Source organism: Salvelinus fontinalis, chromosome 11, assembly GCF_029448725.1.
Source record: "Salvelinus fontinalis isolate EN_2023a chromosome 11, ASM2944872v1, whole genome shotgun sequence".
Taxonomy (NCBI): Eukaryota; Metazoa; Chordata; class Actinopteri; order Salmoniformes; family Salmonidae; genus Salvelinus; species Salvelinus fontinalis.
This window is the reverse complement of record NC_074675.1, coordinates 48,183,797-48,198,349: the sequence shown is the minus strand read 5'-3', so window position 1 is coordinate 48,198,349 and position 14,553 is coordinate 48,183,797. Positions and strand designations below refer to the sequence as shown.

General features: G+C 47.6%; 1 protein-coding gene across 1 annotated transcript in view; it reads left to right on the top strand.

Moving 5' to 3' along the window:
- Positions 1 to 14,553, top strand: part of LOC129864737 (cGMP-specific 3',5'-cyclic phosphodiesterase-like) — a 97,503-nt gene that overhangs the window by 46,723 nt on the left and 36,227 nt on the right. The window contains exons 8-9 of the mRNA XM_055937032.1: positions 3,410 to 3,477; positions 9,501 to 9,567. Coding sequence (XP_055793007.1) covers positions 3,410 to 3,477; positions 9,501 to 9,567 — 135 coding nt within the window. The remainder of the gene's footprint in view (positions 1 to 3,409; positions 3,478 to 9,500; positions 9,568 to 14,553) is intronic.

Here is a 14,553-nt window from a genome sequence, read left to right as displayed (position 1 = left end):
TTTAAAAATGTTAACCCTATGGGACTTAATGCAAACTTTCCCTGACAGGCTAAAGCTTGACAGAGATATTCTGTATGTTTAACACGAGACCCATTCAGGCTTAACTCAGATTGAGTTGAATGACACCCCGTGATAGAAAGTGAGGTAGATTATGTATTTGTTTACATTTTTGAACACAACTTCCCCCCCACTCTCATGTAGTTGACTTACTCAGGATCAGAACATCCTGCCTCACCCTCTCGGCTCTTAAAAATGGAAAAAGGATACTTTGCGAGAGGGAGAGCGCAGGTTGAAAACAAGTCCCTATAAGGGGGTAACCGTGAGTCAGGGAATGCTGAAATAAACTCAGCTTCTGGCCAGGCCTGAAATATATCAACTTCCCTCTCTCCGTTGGGAGTGGGGAGAGAGAGGGTTGTACGGCCGGTGGTGCCTCAGTTATTACCGGTTGGTCTCGGGGGTTCATAGGGTTGCAAAGCGCCGGAAAACTTTTTGGTAAATTTCCAGCATTTTTTGGGAAATTTTCCATGGGATGTTAAGCCCGGGAATTTGGGGAATTTTGCTTAAATTCATCAAAAAGTTTGATTATAACAGTGAACCTTTTTTGTGGGATACACATAAGGCAATTCTAGGTCTTGTTGTATATTTTTGTTAAACTATCCCCAATTCAATGGAATTGCAACCCTCTGCATGCACAGTGCATTCTTCCATCGTGTGCAGTGCACTCTTCCATCACATGTACAGCTGATTCTCAAGAGCCAAGGAAATGGTTAAGGCTCATGTGAAGGGTCGTCAAGTTATAGCAGCAATCTACCTCACCAAGCAAAATGAAGAGGAAGAGCACCACATAGAAGCTGCCCAGCAACACCCGTTGGGATGGTGAGGTCATCATGTTTGACAGTCTCCTGGAGGGGAAGGTGTCTCCAAGAAATGGCCATATCACAATCTGCCGATAAGGACAGCCCCATCAAGAGGATCCTCCTGGATGATGTATTTCGGGAGAGAGTGGTAAGCAGCCTGAAACTCCTGAAACCTATAACAGTAGCCATTGCACGGACTGATGGAGACAATGCCATCCTGTCTGATGTTCAGACTCTGCTTGTAGATGTAAGAGAAGAAATCTGTACTGCCCCGCCCACTTCACTGTTACTCCAAGCAGAGGAAACTGCAGTTCTGAAATACATCAAAAAGCGTTAAGACTTCTGTCTGAAACCCATACACGCCGCAGTGTACATGTTGGACCCCAACTATGCTGGCAAGAGCATCCTGTCTGGTGCAGAGATCAAGGCCTATGGTGTCATCACTACCGTCTCTCACCACCTTGGCCTGGATGAGGGCAAGGTTCTTGGCAGTCTGGCGAAGTACACTTCCAAGCAGGGGCTTTGGGATGGAGATGCAATGTGGCAGTGGTGCCAACATATCTCATCAGCCACCTGGTGGAAGGGACTTTGTGGATCTGAGGCTCTTTCCCCTGTTGCCTCCATCATCCTCCAAATCCCACCAACATCATCCTCCTCAGAGCGCAACTGGTCCTTGTTTGGGAACACACACACCAAAGCACGCAACAGGCTGACCAATACAAGGGTTGAGAAATAGGTGGCCATCCGGGCAAATCTGAGTCTTTTTGAGCCTGACAACGAGCCATCCTCAACAAGGTTGGAAAGTGACAGTGAAGATGAGGCCTCAGAGTCTGATGTTCAATAAGTGGACATTGAGGAGGTCCAGGGAGAAGACATGGAAGCCTGAGAGAAAGACAACCAAAGCTTTAGTTTCTAGACTATCATTTTACAGATGTATGTTGAAAACATTTTTGGGAGATGCGATGGATCATTGGGGATCATTCAATATTCCCTTTCTTTTGTTGTTCAGTGAAATCATCCCATGTGAAGAATCAACTCATTTAATTAAAGTTGAATTCGTAACTAAATTGTTTTTTTAAATTTCTTTTGGAAGGATTTAATAATTTGCAATTATGTCTACTTATGATAAGGTAAAAGGTTTATGTTTCTGTCTCCATATGATATGGTAAATATATCCAATGCAAAAAACATCTACATTTAAATGATATTTTCCGGCAAACCGCGCAAATATATCTTCCAAACACCGGCTTCCAGGGCATTATCACTTTTATGTAATGGGTTACCAACATGTTCAAATAATGATTGACATATTTTAATTAAAAACTTTATTTTCATTAATTTATTCATACTATTTCAGCCATCCACAAGATATAGTCCCGACACAAATTTAGGGTTGCTTCCCAAGCCTGCTGGTCGTTCGTTCTATCGGTTTGGTTGCCATACTGGCTGGCCAACTACGGCTAATTTACAGTCACGTCTCTCTCGTCCCGACTTCCGACACGTTCATTACTACGGGACAGCTGGAGGTCGAATTTGAATATTGAAACGATGTTGCAAATGTCAGAGAGACAGACAGCAAGGTTTATACACATGATGAGACAGTGGATTGCGCAGTCAGATGGTACAGAGTAAATAGGCATTTTAACATCATCGATTTAGCCGGTGTTAACTTGTGGAATAGACACTGTCTGGAATGCGGTTTTAACCAATCAGCATTCAGGAATAGACACACCCGTTGTATGAACACTCACACGTCATAATGCACACTCTCTCTGAAGTCAACATTAACTTACATGAGGGCCCATGCAAACCTGACGAGTACAGACACAGACACACACACAGACCAACAAGATCTCATAGTTTCCCTTTGAAATGTCGACGTATTATCCACAAATGTCTATTTTTGGCGCATTAATTCAGCGCGGTTGCATGGTCAAAACAGAAACAATGCAGAGGTTAACAGTTTAGTCATTCATCCCGAGTGGTTAAAGTTAGGGCTATGGTTTGGGTTTAATATTTAAAAACGACATGCTGCTACCTTCAGGTATCATCATTATGCTTAGTATTCTCACGGCTTGCACAAACACACACACACTTTTCTCTCTCCCTCTCTCTCTTTATCTCTCCCTCTCTCTTTATCTCTTCCTCTCTCTCTGTATCTCTCTCTCTGTATCTCTCCCTCTCTCTTCTGCTCTTTCCCTCACTTTCTCTCTCTCTCCCCCCCTGTCTCTCTCCCTCTGTCTCTTTCCCTATCTCTCCGTCTCTCTCCCCTCTCTCTCTCTCTCTCTCTCTCTCTCTCTCTCTCTCTCTCTCTCTCTCTCTCTCTCTCTCTATCCCCCCTTTGAGGTCTATGCTATGCTGAGTGTGTGTACTGTCACTGGAGACTAATAGCATTAGCTAGGCCACATCACCCGCTGGGCTGGCATGTCTCTCTCTCTCTCTCCTCTCCCTCATTTTTGCTGGGCTGGCATGTCTCTCTCCCTTCGCCTCCCTTCGTAGTCGGTAATGGCTGCCATAAGGTAAATAACCGTTGTGGTGGTTGTATGTTCCAGAACTCTTTCTCCAGCGTGTTTCACATGGAATATGAGGACCTGGGAGAGGCCATGGACACCCCCAAAAGGTAAGACGATAACCTCTAACTGTTAAACATGGCTAATTTTAAACTGGTTGTCTAATATAACAAATATGGCTGCCATGTATCTAGACATAGTTGGTGGATGGGATGAGGTACTACCCCAATACAATGTGAATGGCTTTCAATTTGAGAATTACTAATTGACAATCATTATTTACAATCACGATTATGATTTAAACTTGGTAGTATAAATGGACTGCGTATTCGTAAGATTTGAGGGATTGTGTTTGGTAGGCCTATGAAGGTGGTGTGGGGGAGGGGGGCAGAGAAAGAGAGAGTCCTCCAGCAATGATCTTTGTGTAGGGTCAGATGCTTTTCCAGGTGAAAGGTCATGTGGTCAGGAAAAGCTCCTGACCCCAACTAGGATGTTTAGTCAAGACCTCTCTGACTTTAACAGAGTTGACTCTAGTTTGAAGAAAATTCCTACATCATCCCCCTTTGGCGAGAGCCACAACATCGGATCCGGAGCTATGGCCCTACCCCTATCAAAGGACCCTGATATAAAAACTCTTCTACGAACCCCTTTTAAGACACATTTGACAGCTCCTCCATCACAATCTGTTTAGGAGCAATCTATCACATTGAAAGGCGATTTTTCTTTCCCTTTTGGAAGGCTTTCAGAGATGGCCTAACAAGCACAGGCCAAGGGCCCAGCCGAGAGCTACGGTCTTGTTATGCTGCCTGACTGGCTATGTTGGGTGCCCACGTGGGCAGCTAAGCTTCATGTCTTAATAAGTAATAGGGAGGTCTGTCAGGAGATGGCAAGTCAATTTCCTTCCTTCAACTTCATGCCCTTTTTTTCACAAGCTGTCCAAGATCAGGGTCTAATGACTTGGAACTCAACTGAATTCAACGCAATTGAACTCAATTTAGGTTAACAGCGATTTGTCTTCTATTTATCTAAACCATTCTTGGTAGCAAGAATAAAATGGCTGTACTATGTACTAAGTACTAATAAATAAATACTAAATAAATACTAATAAATAAATACTAAATAAATACTAATACATTTATATGAAATAAATACTAATAAATTCTTGTTGCTGACAAGATGGAATCAGAAATTGTCCGTCTTTTCTGCCTTGTAGTAGGCTGTTAATGGACAGTGTGGCATTTGAACTAAAGATCACCTGAAGGTTATGGTTTTGTACAGATTGGGTTCAGACCACACAAGCTGCTGCTCATACAGTACATCACCAACTACCAACATCCCAAAAATCTTAACCTGGGGTGAGCTTATCAGATCTATTTAACTGGGGAGGAAAGACAGACAGAGAGGGAGAATGAGACGGGGAACGAGATGGAGGAGGAGATGAGATGGAGAATGAGAGTGGTTGACTACTCGTCCTCTGACAGGGGAAAATAAATAAGCCTTACGTAAACATTTGGAGGGGAGGTGAATCCATCGCCCTGATCCTGGGGGGTGATTTGTTCTCATACGTCTCGGAGCCCGCCAGGCATCGGAGCATCGACTGTTCACCTCAGTCTTTATCTATCGCCACCTCACACACTCTCCTCTCACAGCCATTAGGATTGAATGTGTGTGTGTGTGTGTGTGTGTGTGTTTGTGTGTGTGTGTGTGTGTGTGTGTGTGTGTGTGTGTGTGTGTGTGTGTGTGTGTGTGTGTGTGTGTGTGTGTGTGTGTGTGTGTGTGTGTGTGTGTGTGTGTGTGTGTGTGTGTGTGTGTGTGTGTGTCAGTCTGCCTACTTGTCTGAGAGAGTGTGTTCTACAGACAGTAGAGAAATGGGGAGAGACAGAAGGAGAGAGCTTGCTCCCAGGCAAGACTTAGAGACAAAGAAACTGAGACATCCAGGACAGAAGTGAAATGAAACAGACGCGGTCCCCCCCCACCCTCCCCGTTGTGTCTCGTTCTTTTACATTCTGGCTTGGCGGACCCAAACACTTTCTACTCTGTTTCCATCTTCTAATGGGTCAAGTAGGTTGCTCTGTGTATACTGTAGGACTACTCCTGCCTGGGGAGCCAGTCATTTGTAGCCTTCTGCGGGGGCCCAGGGGATACAGCTAATAGCAGGATGTTAGCTTTGACTCAGTGGTGGGAGATGTTTTACGAGCAGGCCCACGTACGCTCCCCCCCACCCTCACACACCCCATATTAACACAGTTTACTTGCCAGGTTCAGCGTTGATGAGAACACACTGTGACAGTTAGCCCAAAGACTGAATGTCCAAGGACTCTTTTTAGATGAGGACAGAACAGAACAGCTTCTCTGCTTTACTCTTTGTTCTGTTCCGGAATGTTCTTGTGGAGGTGGAATCCAGCCCCTGGTGTTAACCTGTGATCCCGTTCTCTTGCTCGCTCACTCACGCACGCACGCACGCACTCACGCACGCACGCACGCAAACAGGCACACACGCACGCACACTATCCTGTACAGTACCATTCAAGCCAATTCCATCACATTCTCCAGCTGCTCACTCTCTCATCAGTTTCTAATACCATCTAATCATATCTAGTCTAGATAAAGGAGAGCTCGGATGTGAGAGTTTTAATGATGACCAACACACACACTCACTCTCACACTCACTGTCACACTCACTCTCACACACACATCAAAGAAAACAGTGTGCCAACCATATTGGACTGTTTTTGACTCAAATCCACTGGAGACAGTTCTTATTCCTCTACACTCACTCACTCCCCCACCCACTCACTCCCCCACCCACCCACTCACTCACTCTCTCTCTCTCCCACCCACTCACTCACCCACCCACCCACCCACCCACTCACTCACTCACTCACTCACTCACTCTCTCTCTCTCCCACCCACTCACTCACTAGCCCACCTACCCACCCACTCACTCACCCACCAACCCACTCACTCACTCACTCACTCACTCTCTCTCTCTCCCACCCACTCACTCACTAGCCCACCCACCCACCCACTCACTCACCCACCAACCCACTCACCCACGCACTCACTCTCTCTCTCTCCCACCCACTCACTCACCCACCCACCCACCCACCCACCCACCCACTCACTCACTCACTCACTCACTCACTCACTCTCTCTCTCTCCCACCCACTCACTCACTAGCCCACCCACCCACCCACTCACTCACCCACCAACCCACTCACCCACTCACTCACCCACTCACTCACTCACTCACTCACCCACCCACCATCTCACTCACTCACTCACTCACCCACCCATCATCTCACTCACTCATTCACTCACTCACTCACTCACTCACTCACTCACTCACTCACTCACCTGCTCGCACGCCCGCCCGCTCGCTCGCTCACTCACTCACCCACCCACCCACTCACTCACCCACCCACCCACTCACTCACTCACTCACTCACTCACTCACCCACCCACCCACCCACTCACTCACTCACCCACCCACCCACTCACTCACTCACCCACCCACCCACCCACTCACTCACTCACTCACCTGCTCGCACGCCCCGCCCGCCCGCTCGCTCGCTCGCTCACCCACCCACCCACTCACTCACCCACTCACTCACTCACTCACTCACTCACTCACTCACTCACTCACTCCCCCACCCACCCACCCACCCACCCTCCCACTCACTCACTCACTCACCCACCAACCCACTCACTCACTCACCCACTCACTCACTCACTCACTGACTCACTCACTCCCCCACCCACCCACCCACCATCTCACTCACTCACTCAATCACTCACCCACCCACCCACTCACTCAATCACTCACTCACTCACTCACTCACCCACCCACCCACCCACCCACCATCTCACTCACTCACCCACCCACCCACTCACTCACTCACCTGCTCGCTCGCTCGCTCACTCGCTCGCACGCCTGCCCGCTCGCTCACCGACCCACCCACTCACTCACCCACCCACCCACTCACTCACTCACTCACTCACCCACTCACTCACTCACTCCCTCACTCACCCACCCACTCACTCACTCACTCACTCTCATAGGGCACCAACAACCCAAAAAACATGATCACATTGGCACAATGGGCCAATGCACCGTTGCTATTTAATAATTATTCATTTCTAAATAATGAATTTCTTACAATTTAATTCAATGCATAATTGCATGATTTTCAAGTGTTAAAGTTATTTGACACATTGTATCAGATAGACAACCGAGTCATTACTGTCACGTTCCTGACCTATTTCTGTTAGTTTGTTGTATGTTTTAGTTGGTCAGGACGTGAGTTTGGGTGGGCATTCTATGTTTTCTGTTTCTATGTTGGTTTAAGGGTTGCCTGGTATGGCTCTCAATTAGAGGCAGGTGTTTGGCGTTTCCTCTAATTGAGAGTCATATTTAGGTAGGTTGTTTCACAGTGTTCGTTGTGGGTGGTTGTCTCCTGTGTCAGTGTTTGTCGCACCATACGGGACTGTTCGGTTTGTTTGTACATCGTTCTTTTTGTGTAGTCTATTTTCCCTGTTTCGTGCGTTCTTCGTGTTATATGTAAGTTCGCATAGTTCAGGTTTGTCTACATTTGTTTTGTTATTTTGTTAATTATTTCAAGTGGTTTCGTTTCGTGTTTTTCCCGTCTTGTTTTATTAAAATTATGTCATCACAACCCGCTGCATCTTGGTTCAATCCCTGCTCCTCCTCTTCGGTTGAAGAGGAGGAGGAATACCGTTACAATTACTATCATACATATATTTTTGCAAGAGAAACTGTTAAGTTTATATAACTATACTGAACAAATATATAAATGCAACATGTAACATGTTGGTCCCTGGGTTTCATGAGCTGAAATAAAAGATCCCAGAAATGTTCCATTCGTACAAAAAGCTTATCTCTCTCAAATGTTGTGCAAAAAATGTGTTTACATCCCTGTTAGTGAGTATTTCTCCTTTGCCAAGATAAGGACAATAAAAGGCCACCAAATTTGCAGCTTTGTCACACAACACAATGCCACAGATGTCTCAAGTTTTGAGGGAGTGTGCAGTTGGCATGCAGAATTTCCACAAAAGCTGTTGCCAGAGAATTGAATGTTAATTTATCTACCATAATTAGTTTTAGAGAATTTGTCAGTATGTCCATCCGGACTCACAACCGCAGAACATAATTTCTGCACAAACTGTCAGAATCCGTCTCATTGAAGCTCATCTGCTTACTCGTCATCCTCGCCAGGGTCTTGACCTGACTGCAGTTCGGCGTCGTGACCGACTTCAGCGGGCAAATGCTCACCTTCGATGGCCACTGGCACGCTGGAGAAGTGTGCTCTTCACGGATGAATCCCGGTTTTAACTGTACCGGGCAGAAGGCAGTCAACGAGTGTGGTGTCGTGTGGGCGAGCAGTTTGCCGACGTCAATGTTTCCTGAGTGTACCACGGTGGCGGTGGGGTTATGGTATGGGCAGGCATAGGCTACGGACGACGAACACAATTGTATTTTATTGATGGCAATTTGAAAGCACAGAGATACCGTGACGAGAACCTGAGGCCTATTGTCATGCTATTCATCTGCCGCCATCACCTCATGTTTCAGCATTATAATGCACGGCCCCATGTCGCAAGGATCTGTACACAATTCCTGAAAGCTGAACATGTCCCAGTTCTTCCATGACATGCATACACACCAGACATGTCACCGATTGAGCATGTTTGGGATGCTCTGGAACAACGTGTACGACAAAGTGTCCCAGTTCCCGCCAATATCCTCCAACTTCGCACAACCATTGAAAAGGAGTGGGACAACATTCCACAGGTCACAAACAGCCTGATCAACTCTATACGAAGGAGATGTGTCACATTGAATGAGACGAATGGTGGTCACATCAGATACTGACTGGTTTTCTGATCCACGCCCCTGCCTTTTTTAAAGGTATCTGTGACCAACAGATGCATATCTGTGTTCCCAGTCATGGGAAATCCATAGATTAGGGCCTAATTTATTTCTATTGACTGATTTTCTTGTATGAACTGTAACTCAGTAAAATCTTTGAAATTGTTGCATGTCAGCTTGGTGTGAGCTGGCCTGTGCTGGGCTTGGTGTGAGCTGGCCTGTGCTGGGCTTGGTGTGGGCTAGCCTGTGCTGGGCTTGGTGTGAGCTGGCCTGTGCTGGGCTTGGTGTGAGCTGGCCTGTGCTGGGCTTGGTGTGAGCTGGCCTGTGCTGGGCTTGGTGTGGGGTAACTTGTGCTGGGCTTGGTGTGGGCTGGCCTGTTGTAGGCTGGTCCATGGTGGGCTGTTGTAGGCTGGCCATGTTGGGCTGGTGTGGGCTAGCCTGTGTTTGCTTGGTGTGGGCTAGCCTGTGTTGGGCTTGGTGTGGGCTAACATGTGTTGGGCTTGATGTGGGCTAGCCTGTGTTGGGCTTGATGTGGGCTAGCCTGTGTTGGGCTTGGTGTGGGCTAGCCTGTGTTGGGCTTGGTGTGGGCTAGCCTGTGTTGGGCTTGGTGTGGGCTAGCCTGTGTTGGGCTTGGTGTGGGCTAGCCTGTGTTGGGCTTGGTGTGGGCTAGCCTGTGTTGGGCTGTTGTAGGCTGGCCCGTGTTGGGCTGTTGTAGGCTGGCTATGTTGGGCTGGTGTGGGCTTGGTGTGGGCTAGCCTGTGTTGGGCTTGGTGTGGGCTGGCTCATGTTAGGCTGTTGTAGGCTGGCATGTGTTGGGCTGTTGTAGGCTGGCCATGTTGGGCTGGTGTGGGCTTGATGTGGGCTAGTCTGTGTTGGGCTTGGTGTGGGCTGGCTCGTGTTAGGCCTTTGTAGGCTGGCCCACGTTGGGCTGCTGTAGGCTGGCCCACGTTGGGCTGGTGTGGGCTAGTCTGTTGGGCTTGGTGTGGGCTGGCTCGTGTTAGGCTGTGGTAGGCTGGCCCATGTTGGGCTGTTGTAGGCTGGCCATGTTGGGCTGGTGTGGGCTTGGTGTGGGCTAGCCTGTGTTGGGCTTGGTGTGGGCTGGCTCGTGTTAGGCTGTTGTAGGCTGGCCATGTTGGGCTGGTGTGGGCTTGGTGTGGGCTAGCCTGTGTTGGGCTGTTGTAGGCTGGCCATGTTGGGCTGGTGTGGGCTTGGTGTGGGCTAGCCTGTGTTGGGCTGTTGTAGGCTGGCCATGTTGGGCTGGTATTCAGGCATTCTCTGGATTTACGGTGCTTTCAAGACAACTGGGAACTCGTAAAAAAAATTTGGTTGAATCATGACATCGGTGATCTTCATGTCGATGTTCTAGAAAGAGGCCCGAGTTCCCGACGTGGAATTCAGAGTTGGATGACCGTATTTTCCCAGTCGGAGCTCAAGTTCCCAGTTGAACTCACTGAAGTCTGAGATTTCCCAGTTCCGAGTTTACAGATGTTTTGAATGTGGCAGAAATCATGCTGGATTGACAGCATGGCCAATGTATTCAACCTTTCATGGCCCATGGTATCCTTTTAAACTTGGAAAAGAGACCCTTAAACCCAGACTTGGACCACACACCCACTCCACTGAATAGCAGGCTAGTGCTTAATCTGCAACATTTGCAGTTAGCCACTGATTCCTTCCAAACCACTCATTGTTGAATTTGCGAATTCCAACTTGTGTAATGTAATGTCCAATGGCTGATGAGCACCAGTATGTTTTATCTATAATTTCTCATGACAAGGATTGAAATGGATTTGCCAGTAGATTGTCGACTTGATTCATGATGACTGCTAGCTTGCTAGCTAAGATTTTGAAAGTATGATGTTGACATGATCAGCACAATCAAAGCTGTGGTAGATATAACATGATTTGACGTAATTTTATCTGTGGCCAATGACCTTGAGTCTCCTTGGATGGGCATTTCAAATTTACGAGCTCTACCCGTAGATTTTGCAGTGACGTAGTGTCCCCATGAGTGACAGAACACTGAGCCAATCAGTGCTACTAGAGAACATTACCAACCCCTACGCTCCATATTTTCCGCTGGCTGCCCTACCAAAGAAAGCAATGAGCTAGGCTGAAACACCGGCATTTTGAGACATGCCTTACTCAAGCATAAAAGAGACCATGTTTGTGTCAACCTTCTTGCTCATGTTTTGTTGCTGGTAATTACATTTTCCATTTTACACTGATATTTTTATTTGATTGTGTAACGGCAGCCTTCCTCCTCTTCGTCTGAAGAGGAGTTGTAGCAGGGATCGGACCAAGACGCAGCGTAGCTCGTGTTCAACATGATTTAATAATGACGATTAAACAGTGAACACTTACAAAATACAAAATAACAAACGTGGCTTACCGATACAGCCCTATCCGGTGCAGAGAAAACACAGAGACATGAAACAACCACCCACCAACCCCAACACAAAACAAGCCACCTATATATGATTCCCAATCAGAGACAACACAAAACATCTGCCTCTGATTGAGAACCATATTAGGCCAAATATAGAAACAGACAAACTAGACACACAACATAGAATGGCCACCCAGCTCACGTCCTGACCAACACTAAAACAAGCAAAACACACAAGAACCATGGTCAGAACGTGGCAGATTGACATTGATAAAAACACCCAATAATAAAATGATCACAAAAAACTGTCTAATAAGACACCCAGTGGCCGGTGATTTTAATGCAGGAAAATTGAAATCCGTCTTAACTCATTCTTAACTCATTTTTACCAGCATGTAATCTGTGCAACTAGAGGCGAAAACACTCTACATATAAGGGCACAGGGTGAGACCCAGATGGGCAGACATTGTCAGGGCAGACATTATGATCAGGCAGGCGGGTTCAGAGTCCAGGAGGTACAGAGTGGCAGGCAGGCTCGAGGTCAGGGCAGACAGTATGGTCAGGCAGGCGGGTTCAGAGTCAAAGCAGGCAAGGGTCAAAACCGGGAGGACTAGCAAAAAACAGAGAAAAGGAAAAACCGGGAGGACTAGCAAAAAACAGAGAAAAGGAAAAACCGGGAGGACTAGCAAAAAACAGAGAAAAGGAAAAACCGGGAGGACTAGCAAAAAACAGAAAAGGAAAAATCAGGAGCACAGAGTAGCACGCTGGTTGACTTGACTAAACAAGACGAACTGGCACAGACAGACATTAAACACAGGTATAAATACCCAGGGGATAATGGGGAAGATGGGTAACACCTGGAGGGGGTGAAACAGATCAGGATGGGACACTAGATCACCTTTACTCCACACACAGAGACGCATAACAAAGCTCTCCCTCGCCCTCCATTTGGTAAATCTGACTATAACTCTATCCTTCTGATTCCGGCTTACAAGCAAAAACTCAAACAGGAAGTACCAGTGACACACTCAATACGGAAGTGGACGGATGAAGTGGATGCTAAGCTACCTGACTTTTTGGCTTGCACAGACTGGAATATGTTCTGAGATTCATCCAATGAAATTGAGTAGTTTACCACCTCAGTCACCAGCTTCATCAATAAGTGCATCGATGATGTCGTCCCCACAGTGACCATACGTACATATCACAACCAGGAGCCATGGATTACTGGCAACATCTCCAAAACCTAGAGCTGCCACTTTCAAGGAGCGGTACACTAATCCGGATGCTTATAAGAAATCCTGCTACGCCCTCCGACGAACCATCAAACAGGCAAAGCGTCAATACAGCACTAAGATCGAATCCTACTACACCGGCTCTGATGCTCGTTGGATGTGGCAGGGCTTGCAAACTATGATGGATTACAAAAGTAAACCCAGCCGCGAGCTGCCCAGTGATGCTAGCCCACCAGATGAGCTAAATGCCTTCTATTCTCACTTCGAGGCTAGCAACACTGAACCATGCACGAGAGCTGTTTCGGATGACTGTCAGATCACACTCTCCGTAGCCGATGTGAGTAAGACCTTGTGAGTAAGAGGTCAACATTCACAAAGCCTCGAAGCCAGACGGGTTACCAGGGCGCGTACTCAGATAATGCAGTGACCAGCTGGCAAGTGTCTTCACTGACATCAACCTCTCCCTGACCCAGCCCCAAATACCTACATGTTTCAAGCAGACCACTATAGAGCCTGTGCCCTAGAACGCCAAGGTAACCAGTCTAAATGACTACCGATCCATAACACTCACATCTGGAGCCATGAAATGCTTTGAAAGGCTGGTCATGTTTAACATCAACACCATCATCCCAGACACCCTGGACCCACTCCAATTCACATACTCCCCCAACAGATCCACAGATGACGCAATCTCTATTGCACTTCACACTGCTTTTTCCCACCTGGACAAAAGGAACACCTACGTGAGAATGCTGTTTATTGACTACCGCTCAACGGCATATTGCCCGCCAAGCTAAGCTAAGGAACCTGGGAATGAACACCTCCCTTTGCAAATGGATCCTGGACTTCCTGACGGGCCGCCCCATGTGGTGAGGATAGGCAACAACACATCTGCCACGCTGACTCTCAACACGGGATCCCCTCAGGGCTGCGTGCTTAGTTCCCTCCTGTCCTCCCTACACGACTCCAACACCATCACTAAGTTTGCAGACGACACAATGGCGGTAGGCCTGATCACTGATGACGATGAGGCAGCCTACAGGGAGGAGGTCAGAGACCTGGCAGTGTGGTGCCAGGACAACAACCTCTTCCTCAACGTCAGCAAGACAAAGGAGCTGATCGTGGATTGCAGGAAACGGAGGGCCGATCACGCCCCCATTCACATTGAAGAGGCTGTAGTGGAGCGGGCTTTAAGTTCCTCTGTGTCCACATCACTAAGGCCCTATCATGGTCCAAAACACACCAACACAGTCGTGAAGAGGGCACGACAACACCCTCTCAGGAGGTTGAAAAGATATTGGATGGGCCCTCAGATCCTCAAAAGGTTCTACAGCTGCACCATTGAGAGCATCTTGACCGGCTGCATCACCGCTTGGTACGGCAACTGCTTGGCATATGACTATATGGCACTACAGAGGGCAGCTCCCTGCCATCCAGGACCTCTATACCAGGCGGTGTCAGTGAAAGGCCCTAAAAATGGTCAGACTCCCAAGTCATAGACTGTTTTCTCTGCTAACGCACGGCAAGCGGTACCGGAGCGCCAAGTCTGGGACCAAAAGGCTCCTGAACAGCTTCTACCCCAAGCCATATGACTGCTGAACAACACACACATACACACACATAGACTACATATGACTGCATATAACTACATACGCTCACAAGCACAAAACAC